Raw genomic sequence first — 16,847 nt, forward strand, 5'->3', positions numbered from 1 at the left:
ACACACACACACACACACACACACACACACACATACACACACACTTATATCACAGAACAAATGTCAAGTGAGCATGTATATAATACTTAAAGTGCTAGAAATTCCGAAATCAGGGAAATTTCCTGGTGAAGAATGAGTGTGCATCATACATCTGTAACTTGTGCTCAGATAGTCTTCACTGAAAGTAGTTGAAATTCATCATCATAAAATGTACAGTACATTTGGATCTACGAAACCCATCCATTTTGATAAGATGTATGATTTGGTTTATCTCGTTTTAGAAAAGTTCTGTCAATTCTATTTTAAATGGCCCTTTAATCCATGATTATATTTTTTTAATTTTTTTCAACTTCATACATAGTTTATTGCAAAGTTGGTTTCCATAAAACACCCCGTGATCTTCCCCACAAGTGCCCTCCTCCATGACCATTACCCCCCTTCTCCCCACCCCCTCCTTCTTCAGCCCTCAGTTCCTTTTCAGTATTCAAGAGTCTCTCATGATTTGCCTCCCTTCCTCTCCCTAACTCTTTTTTCCCCCTTCCCCTCCCCATGGTCCTCTGTTAGGTTTCTCCTGTTAGATCTATGAGTGAAAACATATGGTATCTGTTCTTCTCCATCTGACTGGTTTCATTTGGTATGACACCTTCGAGGTTCATCCACTTTGCTACAAATGGCCATATTTCATTCTTCCTCATTGCCATATAGTACTCCATTGTATATATAAACCACATCTTCTTGATCTATGCACCAGTTGATGGACATTTAGGCTCTTTCCATGATTTGGCTATTGTAGAAAGTGCCACTGTGACCATTGGGGTACATGTGCCCCTATGCATCAGCACTTCTGTATCCCTTGGATAGATCTCCAGCAGTGCTATTGCTGGGTCTTAGGGTAGTTCCACTGATAGTTTTTTGAGGAACTTCCACACTGTTTTCCAGAGTGGCTGCACCAGTTTACATTCCCACCAACAGTGTAGGAGCGTGCCCATCTCTCCACACCCTCACCAGCATCTCTAGTCTCTTGATTTGTTCATTTTAGCCACTCTGACTGGTGTGAGGTGGTATCTCAGTGTGGTTTTGATTTGTATTTCCCTGATGATGAGGGATGCTGAGCATTGTTTCAAAATCTCTGACTTTAAAAAGCAAGCAATTGGTTACAGTTAATCAAAACAACATTTTAAGTGACTCATATTGAGGTTCACCATGTAATTAACTTAGGCACATTCACTGGTTATGGTGTATTTAACACATTTATTGTTTTGTCATAAATCTTTCCTCATGTAAAGTCTGTGGGCTTAGGTTGCTACAGATAATGTTACAGTCTTGATTCTAATGTGGTTTTTGAGTTGCCTACTTGTTTGTTTCCATGCTTGTCCTCTCTGGGCTGGTCCTGTTTCTGGGAGAGTAATAATGTCTTTGGACATTTTGTGGCTACAGGGGCTCTTTAGCATTCTCTCCTCATTTAGTAATATGCCACATTTTTTTAACTTGGTTATTGCTATTAGTCTTCCATATTTTATTTCCCTGTATCTATTATAATTGAATATTAATTTTCTGCCTTCTACTACTACTTAATGTCTGTTCAGGAAAACTTTGACGCTCAATTTATTTTTGTTCTCCTCTTTTCAGCAAGGGTATGAATGGTAGCTCATATCCTTTTATACTTTGGTGTGTTCATCTTTGCTGGGTTCAGTGGTCTCATGGTATGTTATTCACATTCACTGACAATGAAGATTTTGCATCAGTGATTCTAAGCTTAAGCCTTTTGTGGCAGCATGTACTTCTTTTTTTTTCTATAATATTTTATTGTCAAATTGTTTTCCATACAACACCCAGTGCTCTTCCCCTTAAGTGCCCTCCACCATTACCACCACCTCTTTTCCCCCTTTAACTGTCCCATCTCTTCAGTATGTCCTGATTCCTAGATCTCAGTTGATTCCTCAGTGAGAGAAAAGTAGGAAGTGTATGTTTCTGCCTCCTAAAGTTTTGGAGAAGAATTTATAAGGGTTCTCATTTTTTTCCAAGACAATGGAGTGAAGTATGGTTAAATACAGCAGAGGAAATCAACTAAAGAAGTTGGACATGTTCCCCCTAAAGATAATTTATCAAAATCTTATTGGGGGTAAGGCAGAGATGTTTGGTTTGAAAAGAAAAAAAGATCTTCCCCAGGTATATCTTAAATATGACAATTAGAATCCAGAAATATATACACAGAGATTAGATATTCTTTCTTTAATACCATAGATTTCACTACATTAGTAGTATACAACATTAGTTGTTCTTGTAGTTTTATTATCACAATTTGAAACAAAGGTCTGAATGGTCACACTTTAATGTATATTAAATGTACCTAATTATGTCAATGATCTAATTGACTCACTATCTAATTTACTAAATATTTAACCTGAACCACTAGAATTTTGGTAGCATTAAACATCTGAATAGTTGCATGGAAGCTTAATAATATATTCATAGGAGAGTTTTTAAAATCCTCACTTTATTCCTGTTTATTCTTACTTTATACACTATTCTAACAGGAAGACCTCCCTAATTTTCTAGAATATATCCTACTCAAAACAGCAAATTATACATGGCTAAGGCTAATTCAAATTGTTGGTACATGAATAAAAAATGATCATAAACCTATCTGGTTGTATGAACATGTTGAATCACTGTATTGTATACCTGAAACTAATAATCACACTGTATGGTAAGTTACTGGACTTTAAATAAAAACTTGAAAAAATATACATACCTGAAATCATTAAGTGTTAGAGAAGAATCATTCTTAGTGCTTTAATAGCCCCTGAAGCCATTGTAATATTACAGTACAGTTAAACATTTTTCTACAATATTAAAAATCCACAGATAAGGATTATTTTAATTATATTCTGTAAAAAATTGTTTACAAAATTCTCCCATCTTTATTGATAAATTATAGTGTTTAAAGGGAATTTTGGGGTGCCTGGGTGGCTCAGTAAGTTAAGTGTGTGGCTTTAGCTCAGGTCATGATCGCAGGGTTTGTGGGTTTGAGCCCCGTGTCGGGCTCTGTGCTGACAGCTAGCTCAGAGCCTGGAGCCTGCTTCGGATTCTGTATCTCCCTCTCTCTCTGACCCTCCCCTGCTCACACTGTCTCTCTCTGTCTCTGAAAAATAAATGAAAAAAACATTTAAAAAATTTAAAGGGAATTTATACTTCATTTATATGGAAAATTCTGTTAATAAATTTGCTTTAGCAATTGGGATTAGTGAGTTGTTACACACTATACAGTTAGTTAAATAAGTTTAGAAAATATTAGGTGAATAAGATTTGTGAAGGAACAAGAGTGTAAGAAATCATGTTAGTAAGCAGAAGGCATTCTTACTCTGTTTTTAAAAGCCAACAAAATCTATCTTATTCTGTTGAAGACTAAATTTTGATTTGCTTGACTAGTGATCAGTCATGTACTGGTAATGGAATTTCCATTGAAGTACACTATGTTATAGAGAATTATGTGTTGTACAGAATCTGCCAAAATGTTCTATATCTGTACATCAATTCTGTTAAAAATAACTAAACATATTTATAGTATTTTACATAATTAATAGTATAATTCAGTAAAGTTGTGATAATACACATTTTTAAATCTTTAGTGATGCAGTTCCATTTCCTTTTATAGGATATATTTGTGCTATAAAAAACTTTAATAAAATGTTTATTTCATCATGAATTTATGGATATATTTTTCAAGGTTTGACATTTGACTGAATGGAACCTTTATATATATGTGTGTGTGTATATACATATATGCATATATATTTATATTAGTGGAGATTGTTAAGCAATATAAGATATCACATTTCTATATATATTTTAATAATTTTTAAATGTTAATTTATATATTTTTGACAGAGAAAGAGTGTGTGATTGAGTGGGGGATGGGCAGAGAGAGAATCCCAAGTAGGCCCTGCATTGTCAGTGCTGAACCTGAAGCTGGGCTTGATATCACAAACTGCAAGATCATGACCTGAGTTGAAATCATGAACTGAGCCACTCAGGTGCCCCTATGTCTGTGTTTTAATATTGTGGTGTATATGTCCATATACTATATATATTTTATATAACTAAGGTGTTGTCATAAATTAAAAACAAACATATAACCACCTGTTTTATAGAAAATATTTTAATTATGCATATTGATTTCATGATTTATAAAAGTTCTTATCCTAATTAAATGGAAATATTCAAATTAGAATTTTCTATTTTTGAAACTCATGTGCCAAAGTGTTCTAGTTTTATTGTGAGCCTCTAAGAAGGAATGTAACAGTATGTTATAATATAAGACATAAGAATAAGGAAAAGTCCATATTGTAAAATGTGTTAACAGTGTTTCTGAAATGACCTAAGTACTGGGCATTTCTGGCTTCTGGCTCTTTTCTGACTGGAGTTCTGAAATCACTTGATAAAACAACCCACCAATGATAGAAAGCTTTCCATTCTAACAGATTGAAAAGTGGAAGACTAGACCCAAGATAAGTTATTCCTAAAGAGTAAACTAAATGTGAATACATTTGTTTGCCGTATATTTTATATGAAATTATATAGAAACATACTAGTGTTTCATATGTGAATATGTAAATTTAATAGCATTACATCTCCATTTAAAATTGTTTTATTGAGGGGTGCCTTGGTAGTTCAGTCGGTTAAGCGTCTGACTTCAGCTCAGATCATGATCTCACAGTTTTTGGATTTGAGCCCCACATCAGGCTCTGTGCTGACAGCTCAGAGCCTAGAGTATGCTTGGGAATCTGTGTCCCCCTCTCTTTCTGCCCCTCCCCCATTCATGCTCCAACTCTCTTTCCTTCACTCAAAAATAAATAAAAACATTAAACATTTATAATTGTTCTATTGAATAAAAGTAGAAGCAAGAAAGGAATCCTATTTTGTTTTGGTGACCTAATTTGAAATACACCATGCTTGCATTTCCTTGTAGAGTTCAAGCTTAGTTATTAAATACTCATCCCGCTTTTAGTATCACTCATGAGCATCCATAGGTTTTGAAAGCTGCAAGTTAATGGACACATCTTAAAAGATATTCCAGTTGATATATATTAAGCCCAACAGTCTCTGGTGTGGCATGCTTCCAAAGATTTTGTTCATAATATTATTTTGAAAATTATCAGAGGTTTGTAATGCATATGCTTATAATGTATTACAAAAACAAATCTTTGATGCCCAAGTTGGAATTTTGTGATTAGGCTAAGAAATGATAACGTGAGAGAGGAGGCTAGACATGCAGCTTGATAAAAATTCTAGATGCCTTTTTGCTTCAAAATCATAAAATATCATTTAAAATTTCTATATACAACTTTCTATGCCATACTTGGGACTGTTGTGCTTGAATATATCCTTACATTTATTCTTCATTAGTACAGTTGACCTATATTTGCATTTTTTGCCAGAGGCATATGTGAATATTCTAACTGCATGGGTTCTTTTGCTACCTTTGACTAGTGTGTCTTGTCAAAATGACTGCATTCAATTTGGATTGTTAGCAATTAGGTTTTTTCAACTATAAAAGTGATTGTTAATTTTTTAATGTAAATAATCAAAATCTGGGGCATGAGAAGAAAATTCAATGAATGTAATGAGGTTCTTTAATCTTAAAATAGGAAAATACATAGTACATTGACTTCCTCTCAGAAAACGAATTGCCTGGGTCAATATTTAAAATTGCTTCTGTGTATGTAAATGATAGTAGTATCTGTGCTTTATTGCCAAAGTATGGTGTTGTCAATCTGTAAATCATCTGTAATTTTATGTTTATATATTAGGATCTAAAAGAAAAAGAGAATGATGAGCTTGATATTCAGTTGAAAGTATTTGATGAAAACAAAGAAGACGACCTGACTGAATTATCACACCGTCTCAATGACATTCGAGCAGAAATGGAATATCCTTTTGACAAGCCACAGAAGTCACTTTGCATGTATTGTGAAAAAGGGATTTTGAGTGATTGTGTAGACCATTATTAGAGTTTTTGTCTGCCAGCCCACTTTACATCCATTTATTTATATTAGTACCTCACTATTATGCTATCCTTCAGAATCATGTTGAGGAATTCTCAAACTGTCCTGATGATTTACACAGATGATATTGAATCTTCACAATGGCTTGCTGTATTATAGATATATTCAGCTTAATAGTCTAGAATAGACAAGAGCCTAAGGCATATACCTCACATGTAAGAATTTGGGAGGAAAATTTCACTAAGTTCATATGTGACTATATACTTCTTCAGTTTTATTAAAAGGTACTCAAAATGATTTAGAGATATAATTTCATTCAAATAAATGTTCTCAATCCAAATATTTTGGTTCCTTAGTAAAAAAATGTTTAGGTGTTATACTATCTGACTATTACAGGGCTGTGCGGTAGAAGCCTTTGAGTCAAATACCAGGTATAATCTTCCTGTGACAACAATTCTATATGAAATGATTTTAAATATAAAAGATGGTTGTCATAGCATTGCTAGCCATTTGTTTCATACTCAGTAAATTTACTTATGGAATTTGGAGGAGATTCTGAAATAGTTCAAAACTAAAAAGACTTTTAAGATGAAATCATTCTCTATGACATCTTCTTCTCTATACCACCATCTCTTCCTCTCTATACCACCAAAAAAGAAAAAAAAAAAAAGAAGTTGGGTTTTTCCTCTCCTTGAAACTCATACAGTGCTTTCTATCTTATTTATGTATACTTCTGTTCACCTGTGAGAGTGAGGGCAGAAATGTTATATTTCATCTTTTTCCTTCAGTGCTACTATTGAAGCGTCTTACACAGAAGTATTAGATAAATGTGTGTGTGATGGATAATGATGCCATTATTATAAGAGATCAACGTTACTAATTTCTTATAGAGGATTAGTGACTCTAGTCTACAGTCATATCCATAATACTAAATGCTTTTTATATTAATATATATGTTGCTTCCTTGCTTTATATAGATTTCTCGTATAACCAAACTTCATCATAAAGCTATTTGGGGTTCCATTCTGTAACCACTTAAGGGACCTTAGGAGACTTTTAACACAACACTCATACATGGGGTATGAGAAATAATTCATCATATACTTAATTCTATTTCAGAGAAAATGTTGATATTTCAGGTTATTTTTAGAATGTTGGGTTACTTTTCCTTTTCTACCTTTCCTTTATATCAATTTGCTAGGTCCTCACTTTAAATATAAAAATGAATCCATTTTTAAAATCTGTTGTCTAGTTTACTAAACACTTACTAGAAATTTATTTATGTAAATTTAAAAATACTGGGTCATGTAGTTGAAGGTTTAGAAACAGTAGAGGACACAAAGTGGTGTATCAGTATCTAAAACAATGAAATTGCTTTTATTGTGAGTAAAACTTTCATCAAGAGCTTTAATGTTTATCCTTTACTTATATTCCACTGATATGAATGAAGTATATCATCTTCTGTATAACATGTTGAAGGACACTGCCGCTGAAAATTACTTACTATCCATTCTACAACATTTTTTGCTCATCAGAAATGATTATTATATCAGGTAAGAGGCAGTTCTGAAAGTATTAGTATTTGTATAGTTTGAATTTGATAAATTAAGGGAAACTGAGAATGTAGTGCATCATAGGTAGTAGAGGCATATATACATACATAAATAGTGTATAAGAGTTTGGTGACTTTGGGTGATTTTCCTTAAAAGGTGTTCATTTATTTTTAATTGGGACAGAAGGATATATTTATAAAACTGCATATCCCAGCAACAAGACATTTAGTAGATAGAACCCAAGAGATTTTACTGACCTTGTGATGAATTTTTTTTGCTACATAATGGTAGCACAGAGTAAGCACTGAGGTGTCTATGGTAGAAATTTTAAGTTCTTGTATTAATACTGGTATTTTAGCTTTATATCCATTTCTATAATTCGTCAAAATAAATGATTATGATTATAATAAAGTTAGAAGCTGTAGAGTCTAGTAACTGCAAATAGATCTGAAAACCAGAAAGTTAGAGAAGCATTTCTAAGTGACTGAAATTATCCATAAGCCAATAGTCATGATCTTATACTTAACTATTCAACCTTTATATTTATTTTATATTTAACTATTCAACACTTAGTTGTTCTTCATACTCTAATATACATGGAATTCTGGCAATCTGGGTTCTCTGATTCCACAAAATTTTCTTGACTAAAGCTTCCGAACAGTCAGTTGCAACAAAGATGACAGTTCTAAAGTCTTATGGAAGACTATTGTAATTCAGACTAGTACTGTAACTGATGGGTATCATGATGGTACACAGACATAGAACAATGGTTAAAATAATTGAATTATATCCTGTTTTCTTAAGCCAGAAAAGATGGTAATTAAAATGATTATTGTTTCCTAAAATAAGTTGTGGTAATTCAAAGAGTACTGTGCCTATGGGCGTACAGTTACTTGCGGAAATAATTTCTGTGAGATGGTTCATTTCCCAATAACTTTGAATATATATTAGAAGTTACTCTAATATGAAATCCTTTTCATCCTGAGAAAATCAATTTGAGGTAGAAGTGTGATAAGCACTTTTATTATACTTACAGATAATTAAGAGTCTCAAAGAGAGCAGTTGTGTTTTCCTTGTTTACCCCAGTCATTGACGAGACTGATTATAATCTAATATTTATCCTAAAGCTGATGATTACTTGAAAAAGCCTCAGATGTGTAATATATATTACTATTTATTCTGAGTCTTGAGACCAGCCTTATGACAAAAAAATATAAGAGCAATGAGACTGTTTGGCTTCGTTTGAAAATTTTAGTGGGTTGACCAGTTATCAGCACACTAATCTTAGGGATGTTTATGTCATAATCTTTCTATAGTAATATTTCTTCCTGATATTTCACTGTTGAATTTATTACCCACCGATAAATACAAAATTTTCCTTAAATTTTAATGTAAACAGTACCTTTAATTTTTTTTCAAGTATGCAAGTAGTCATTTTTAAGACCAGAAGTACCTTGACAGATCACAAAATTAGGATATGTTTAAATATCTTTGAGACTGAACAAATTCAGGCTATGGCCATGCACATTAAATGTATATGTTTCTATAAATTGATCTTTTAAAAAACTCTGCATAAAAAATATTTGAATATTGTGGCTTAGTCCAGATTTGTAAGCTGTAAGCTAATCATGAATAAAAGTGTTGTAGTAAATTCATGACCTTGTCAATGCCAAGATATTCATCCCCTACTGAAATTGAGAATTTGTGGAGGAATGGAACCATTTTTGTATCCACAGATGTAGGACTAACAGGTCATTTGTTTTCATTAACCTTAGGAACAATTACTTAAGTAGATAAGGTTGATAAGCATCTTGTACACAAGCATGAATCCCTATAAACTAAAGTATTAAGTCACTAGTGTTCACAGATGATTATATCATTATAGTATTTTTTTTTACTCTAATGTCCAGACCATTGTTAAGTTTAAGCATATCTCTCCTTAGGGAGGGAATGTAATGGCTAGAATGATTTTTTCTAACAGTGCTAGAAAAATATTTCATTCTTTTAGCATGCTAAGTGACTTCTTAGGAAAATTGATTTGTATAGGTAGAAATGATATTCACGAATACTTCTTCGCTTTTTCAGGCCACAGTATTACAAGATAATTGAGGAGTGTGTTTCACAGATAGTGCTGCACTGCAGTGGTATGGACCCAGATTTCAAGTACAGGCAAAGATTAGACATTGATTTCACACATCTGATAGGTATGTCACATTATCTTCAATGTCCTTTATGTTTTATTCTCTTCTGTATAATAGTCAGTTTTTGAAGGTAGTGCTCTCACTGAACTCCCTTATTAATATCTGGTAATTCATTGTGTCTGAGAGTACCTAATCACTATAATTGTTAATTATGATGATCATGAGAGTTCTGCCTGTGTCACTGAAAATATTAACCTGTATGATAAATTTTACTGCTCTTGAATTTAGTTTAAAGTCAGTGGCGCCGAAAACATTATATTATTATAGATAAATGCTTTGCTTTTTAGAAATATGACTCTGAAATCCTTTGATTAAGTTTATGTTAGTTTATCAGTAGTTTTATAGAAATCACATATGCAATTATAGGGTTTAATTAATAATATAGCTATGTTATTAGTGTTCAAGGTTGAGAAAAGAAATACAGACTTCAGTAACTCAAGACCTTTTAATCCAATCAAAGTAGATCGATTTATACTTTCATAGACCTTAAAGGTAGAAAAGAATTTGAGGTAATCATATTCATCTAATTGGATCGCTAAGGAAATATCATCCTAGGCTACTAGTTAGTTGTATTTTCAGGAACAGTCTATGAAGGAGGATGTGAAACGTCTTGTGAAATATGCTACGTTATATGACCTTATACTTAAACAATTTTTATAACTAATCCAAATCACTATTGGCTACTTTTCAAGCATAAACTCATTTGTCTTCTCTTTCCTTAAATAGTTTATTGTCAAATTGGTTTTCATATAACACCAAGTGCTCTTCCCCACAAGTGCCCTCCTACATGATCACCACCCCCTACCCCACTCTGTCTCTCCATTCAGCCCTAGGTTCATTTTCAGTATTCAGTGGTCTCTCATGATTTGCGTCCCTCTCTCTCCCCAACTATCTTTCCCCCTTCCACTCATTATGGTCCTTTGTCCTGTTAGACCTTTGAGTGCAAACATATGGTATCTGTCCTTCTCTGCCTGACTTATTTCACCTAGCATGACACCCTCAAGGTCCATCCACTTTCCTACAAATGGCCATATTTCATTCTTTCTCACTACCATGTAGTACTCCGTTATATATATATATATATATATATATATATATATATATATATATATATATGTATATGTACCACATCTTCTTGATGCATTCATCAGTTTATGGACATTTAGGCTCTTTCCGTGATTGGGCTATTGTTGACAGTGCTGCTATGAACATTGGGGGTACAGGTGCTCCTATGCATCAGCACTTCTGTATACCTTGGGTAAATCCCTAACAGTGCTATTGCTGGGTCATACGGGAGTTCTATTGATAATTTTTTGAATACATCCACACTGTTTTACAGAGCAGCTGCACCAGTTTACATCCCCACCAACAGTGTAGGAGAGTGCCCGTTTTCATCCTCACCACCATCTATAGTTTCTTGATTTGTTCATTTTAGCCACTCTGACTGGCGTGAGGTGGTATCTCAGTGTGGTTTTGGCGTGAGGTGGTATCTCAGTGTGGTCACTGATGATCAGTGACGCCGAGTACCATTTCATGTGCATGTAGGCCATCTGGATGTCGTCTTTGGAGAAGTGTCTGTTCATGTCTTCTGCCCATTTCTTCACTGGATTATTCGTTTTTTAGGTGTGGAGTTTGGTGAGTTCCTTATAGATTTTGGATGCTAGTACTTTATCCGATATGCCATTTGCCATGATCTTTTCCCATTTCATCAGTTGCCTATTAGTTTTCTTGATTGTTTCCATTGCAGTGCAGAAGCTTTTTATCTTGATGAGATGCCCATAGTTCATTTTGGTTCTTGATTCCTTTGCCTTTGGGTGTTTCGAGTAGGAAATTGCTGCAGTTGAGGACAAGGAGGATATTTTCTACTTTCTCCTGGAGAGTTTTGATGTATTCCTGTCTCACATTCAGGTACTTCATCCATTTGGTGTTTATTTTTGTGTATGGTATAAGAAGATGGTCTAATTTCATTCATCTGCATGTTGCTGTCCAGTTCTCTCACCTGCTGAAGAGGCTGTCTTTTTTCCATTGGATATTCTTTCCTGCTTTGTCAAAGATTAATTGGCCATACAACTCTGGGTCCAGTTCTGGGCTCTGAATTCTATTCCATTTGTCTATGTGTCTGTTTTTGTGCCAATACCATACTGTCTTGATGATAACAGCTTTGTAGAAGAGGCTTAAATCTGGGATTGTGATGCCTCCCATTTTGGTTTTCTTCTTCAATATTACTTTGGCTATTTGGGGTCTTTTGTGGTTCCATACAAATTTTAGTACAGTTTTTGTAGCTTTGAGAAGAATGTTGGTGCAATTTTGATGGGGATTGCATTGAATGTGTAGATTACTTTGGGTAGTAATGACATTTTCACAATGTTTCTTCTTCTGATCCATATACATGGGATGTTTTTCCATTTAGTGATGTTGTCTTCAATTTATTTTATAAGTTTTCTATAATTTTCATTGTATAGGTCTTTTATATGCTTGCTTGGGTTTCTTCCTAGGTATTTTATGGTTTTTCATGCAATTGTGAGTGGGATCATTTTTTTGATTTCTCTTTCCATTCCTTAATTATTGGTGTATAGAAATGCAACCGATTTCTATACATTGATTTTACACCATGCAACTTTGCTAAATTCATGAATCAGTTCTAGAGGGCTCCTGGTGGAAACGGTCAGGTTTTCCATGTAGAGTATGATGTCATCTGCAAAAAGTAAAAGTTTGACTTCTTCTTTTCCTATTCTGGTGCCTTTTATTTCCTTTTATTGTCTGATTGCTGATGCTAGGACTTCCAGCCCTATGATAAACAAGAGTGGTGAGAGTGGACATCTCTGTCATGTTTCTGATCTCAGGGGGAAAGCTCTCCATTTTTCCCCATTGAGGATGATAATAGCTGTGGGCTTTTCATAAATGGCTTTAATAAAGTTTAAATAAGTTCCTTCTATCCTGACATTATCGAGGGTTTTTATTAAGAAGGGAAGTTGTCTTTTGTCAAATGCTTTTTTCTGCATCTCTGGACAGGATCATATGGTTTTTATCTTTTCCTTTGTTAATGTGATGTATCACATTGACGGATTTGCGAATATTGAACCAGCCCTGTAACCCAGGAATGAATCCCACTTGATCATGATGAATAGTTCTTTTGATATGCTGGTGAATTCCATTTGCTAGTATCTTGTTGAGTATTTTTGCATCTGTATCCATTAAAGATATTGGCCTGTAGTTCTGTTTTTTTTGTTGGGTCTCTGTATGGTTTGGTAATCAAAGTGATGCTGGCTTTATTGAAGGATTTTGGAAGTTTTCCTTCAATTTTGTTTTTTTTTTTGGAACAGTTTGCGAAGAAGGATATTAGCTCTGCTTGAAATGTTTGGTAGAATTCCCCCTGGGAATCTGGCCTTTGGCTCTTATTCATTGGGAGATTGTTCTATCTCTTCCCATTTGAATTTTGGTAGTTCATGTATGTTTAGGAATTTACCAATTTCTTCTAGAGTGTCCAGGTTGTTGATATCGTTTTGCATAGTAATCTCTAATAAGTGCTTGCATTTCTAAGGGGTTGGTTGTACTATATCCTTTTTCATTCATGATTTTGTGTATCTGGGTGCTCTCTCTTTTCTTTTTAAGGAACCTGGTTAGAGGTTTATCAATTTTGTTTATTTTTTCAAAGAACCAACTCTTGGTTTCATTGATCAGATCTACTGTTTTTTTTGGATATGATATTGTTTATTTCTTCCCTGATCTTTATTATTTCTCTTCTTGTGCTGGGTTTGGGGTGCTCTTGCTGCTCTTCTTCTAGTTCCTTTAGGTGCTCTGTTAGATTTTGAATATGCACTTTTCCTACTTTGTTGTAATAGGCCTGGATTGGAATATAATTTCCTCTTAAGATCGCTTTTGCTGCATCCCAGAGAGTTTGGATTGTTGTATTTTCATTTCATTTTTTTTCATATACCTTTTAGTTTCTTCTCTAATTGCCTGATTTGCCTAATAATCCATTTTAAGGTAGTTTTTAACCTCCATATTTTTGGAGGTTTTCCAGACGTTTTCCTGTGGTTGATTTCTAATTTCATAGCATTGTGATCTTAAAGTGTGCATGGTATGATCTCTATTCATTTGGATTTTGGTTTTTTATCTATTCTTCTACCCTGCATTTTTTGGCTGGAGCATTTAGTCCATTTTCATTCAGTGTTATTATTGAAAAATGTGGGTTTTGATTCATTGTGTTTTCCGTAGAATTCATGTTTGTAGTGATGTCTTTGGTACCTTGTATTGCTTGCAACATCTTCCTCATAGAGTCCCTCGTAGGATTTTTGTAGGGCTGCTTTGGGGGTCATGAATTCTCTCAATTTTTATTTATTTGTTAACACCTTTATCTCTCCTTCTATTTTAAATGACAGCCTTGCTGGATAAAGGATTCTTGGCTGCATATTTTTTCTGTTCATCACATTGAAGATTTCTTGCCTTTCCTTCCTTGCCTGCTAAGTTTCATTAGATAGGTCTGTAACCACTCTGATAGGTTTCCATTTGTACGTGAGGGCCCTTTTATCCCTAGTTGCTTTCAGAATTCTCTCTTTATCTTTATATTTTGCCAGTTTCATTATGATATGTCCTGCCTACGTCTTTAGGGTATTCTTTCTGGCTTTTGAATTTGAATGTGTATTTGTTTCCCCAGATTCGGGAAATTCTCAGGTATAATTCGATCAAGCACCCCCTTCAGGACATTTTTCTCTTTCTTCTTCCTCAGGAATTCCTATGATACATACATTGTTGTGTTTGATTATATCACTCAGGTCTCAAATTCTCCTTTCCTGCTCCTGGATCAATTTCTCTTTTTCTTGGCTTCCTCTTTTGCTATAACTCTGTCTTCTATTTCACCTATCTTCTTTCTGCCTCTTCAATCCATGAGGTGACCGCTTCCATTTTAGTATTCCCCTTATTTATAGCCTTTTTAATCTCTTCACAGCTATTTCTAAAGTTCCTCGTCATTGTATCAGTAGTACTTTTTTCAAGCCCAGCGATGAAGTTTGTGACAGTTGTTATAAATTATTGTCCAGTTATGTTCCTTAGATCTGTTTTTACCAGTTCTGTGGCTCTGACTTCTTCCTGGAGTTTCTTTAGAGGAGAGTTCTTTCGTTTTGTCGTTTTGGCTGGCTTTCTGTCTCTATTCAGTTTTAAAACCACATTGTGCACTGCGCACCTGTTAGTATTGCTCTGTTAAAGGAGGTTTATTAACTGTCCAGAGCCTGTCGTTTTAGCAAGTGTTGTTTTAATGGTGTCTTTCAGTTTCTCTTGTTGTGCCTTCAATTATTTTATTTCTCTACTCAGCGATATTTGGGACTCTGTGTCATGCATACTTTGGCTTGTTTCTTGGGGTAGCCCTGAAAAGGAAAACAAACAGACAAGCACACAGGTAACAGAAGCATGGAAATGCACAGACAAATCAAACAAGCAAACAAATTAAAAGGGGAAAGGAAGAAAAGAAAAGGAAAGGAGAGAAGAAAAAAATAAAGGGGAGGCAGAGACAACAAAGGACAATGAACAGTCTAAAAGCATATAACCAGCTGAGGAAAGAGATAACGATGAGGTAAGGGAGAATATATCTGGATGTCAAGAGTAAAAATAGAGGGAAAATGGAAAAAGGAAAATTAAGAGTAAAAATTTTAAAAAGTAAAAAAAATGTTAACAAAAATATTAAAAAATAAATACAAAAAAGCAGCACCTCCACCTTGTGGATAAGCATGGTTTGGTGTAGATAGGTCTCGGGGGTTGCTTTTTGAGGAGCTGCCTTATTGGTTGTGGGGAGAAGAATGGCGGCACCCAACATTCTGCTCGAACTAAGTGCTGCAAGCAATTCTTATGAGTCCAATCTCCTTGTGCGGCAGGCGAGCCCAGCTGTATTTTCCAGGCCCTGCCTCGCTTCAAAATTTTAGTCCATGCACTTTAATGCTATCACAGATGAGATGTAGTGGCTTTGGCACGTGGCTTCTTAGCTGGGATCTCTTAGAGGTAGGGAGCTGTTCCTTTTGGCGCAGGCCGGTATTTGAGCCACTGCTGCCAGAGGAGAGGTGAGCTCCTGTGGGCCACCACTGCCTCCTAGCAGGGATTGCTTAGGGTTTGGGGCTGTTTTCTTTCTTTTTTTCTTTTCTTTTTTTCTTTCTTTTTTATTTTTATGCCATCCTGGGTTGGTGCTGATGCCGCCAAGCCCAAGGAAGAATTTGACAGCTATAGGGGATGGGATTCTCTCCCTGAGCCCAGTGGTTATAAATGGGGTGAGAGTTTCTCTCTCCGTCCCAGGTTAAATTCTTTATCTCTTTTCTAGAGACAGTACAATCAGTGCGTTCAGATTCTCTTTCTCTTCTCTTTGTCTCTCTGGGGCTCTGCATGCTTTCCCTGCATTGGTCTGGGGCTCCCACTTCCCTTGCCCTCTCAGGCTTGCTCATTTTCCAATCTCCCCAGTTTGTACTCACTCACTCCGGCATATTTGAGGTTGTCTTCTTTCTGGAGTCTGTATTTTCTCTCTCCCACTCAGATAAGAGTAATGTCCTTCTCAGTTTGATAGATGTGGGTGGGCGAAGTTCTCAAGGCTCCCTACTTTTCTGCCATCTTGCCTTCCTCTCTCATTTGTCTTGTCTTTAAAGGAAGAAAACAACAGCTTTTGTTATAATTATAATTATTTACTCCATAGCACAAGGAAGACATAATAATTCCAACATGAATTTTTTAATTATTATTATCTATTATTTTCTGATTTTATTTTATTGTTTTAGATGGGTAGTTTTATTTTTTAAAATTTTTAAAGCTTTTGTTTCTTTTTCTTTTTTATGTATTTAATGATTCATTTTTTTTCAAAACTTACTAAGTACCTTTTATGTGACGCTTTTGGTAATACAAAGATTCTTTTTTATTCCCATGTTAGTTAACATAAACTATAGTCTTGGCTTCAGGAGTAGAACCCAGTGATTCATCTCCTACATATGTCACCCAGTACTCATTCTGAAAAGTGCCCTCCTTAATGCCCATCATCCATTTTACCCACCTATCCACACCCCTACCTCCCTATCAACCCTCAGTTTGTTTTGTGTATTTAAGAATCTCTAGTG

At 34.8% G+C, this 16,847-nt stretch overlaps 1 protein-coding gene across 1 annotated transcript in view; it reads left to right on the plus strand.

Moving 5' to 3' along the window:
* Positions 1–16,847, plus strand: part of DIAPH2 (diaphanous related formin 2) — a 295,986-nt gene that overhangs the window by 250,814 nt on the left and 28,325 nt on the right. Inside the window, exons 10-12 of the mRNA XM_029930066.1 lie at positions 5,814–5,932; positions 7,445–7,561; positions 9,647–9,765. Of these exons, the coding sequence (XP_029785926.1) occupies positions 5,814–5,932; positions 7,445–7,561; positions 9,647–9,765 (355 nt within the window). The remainder of the gene's footprint in view (positions 1–5,813; positions 5,933–7,444; positions 7,562–9,646; positions 9,766–16,847) is intronic.

The sequence above is a fragment of the Suricata suricatta genome, chromosome X (assembly GCF_006229205.1).
Source record: "Suricata suricatta isolate VVHF042 chromosome X, meerkat_22Aug2017_6uvM2_HiC, whole genome shotgun sequence".
Taxonomy (NCBI): domain Eukaryota; kingdom Metazoa; phylum Chordata; class Mammalia; order Carnivora; family Herpestidae; genus Suricata; species Suricata suricatta.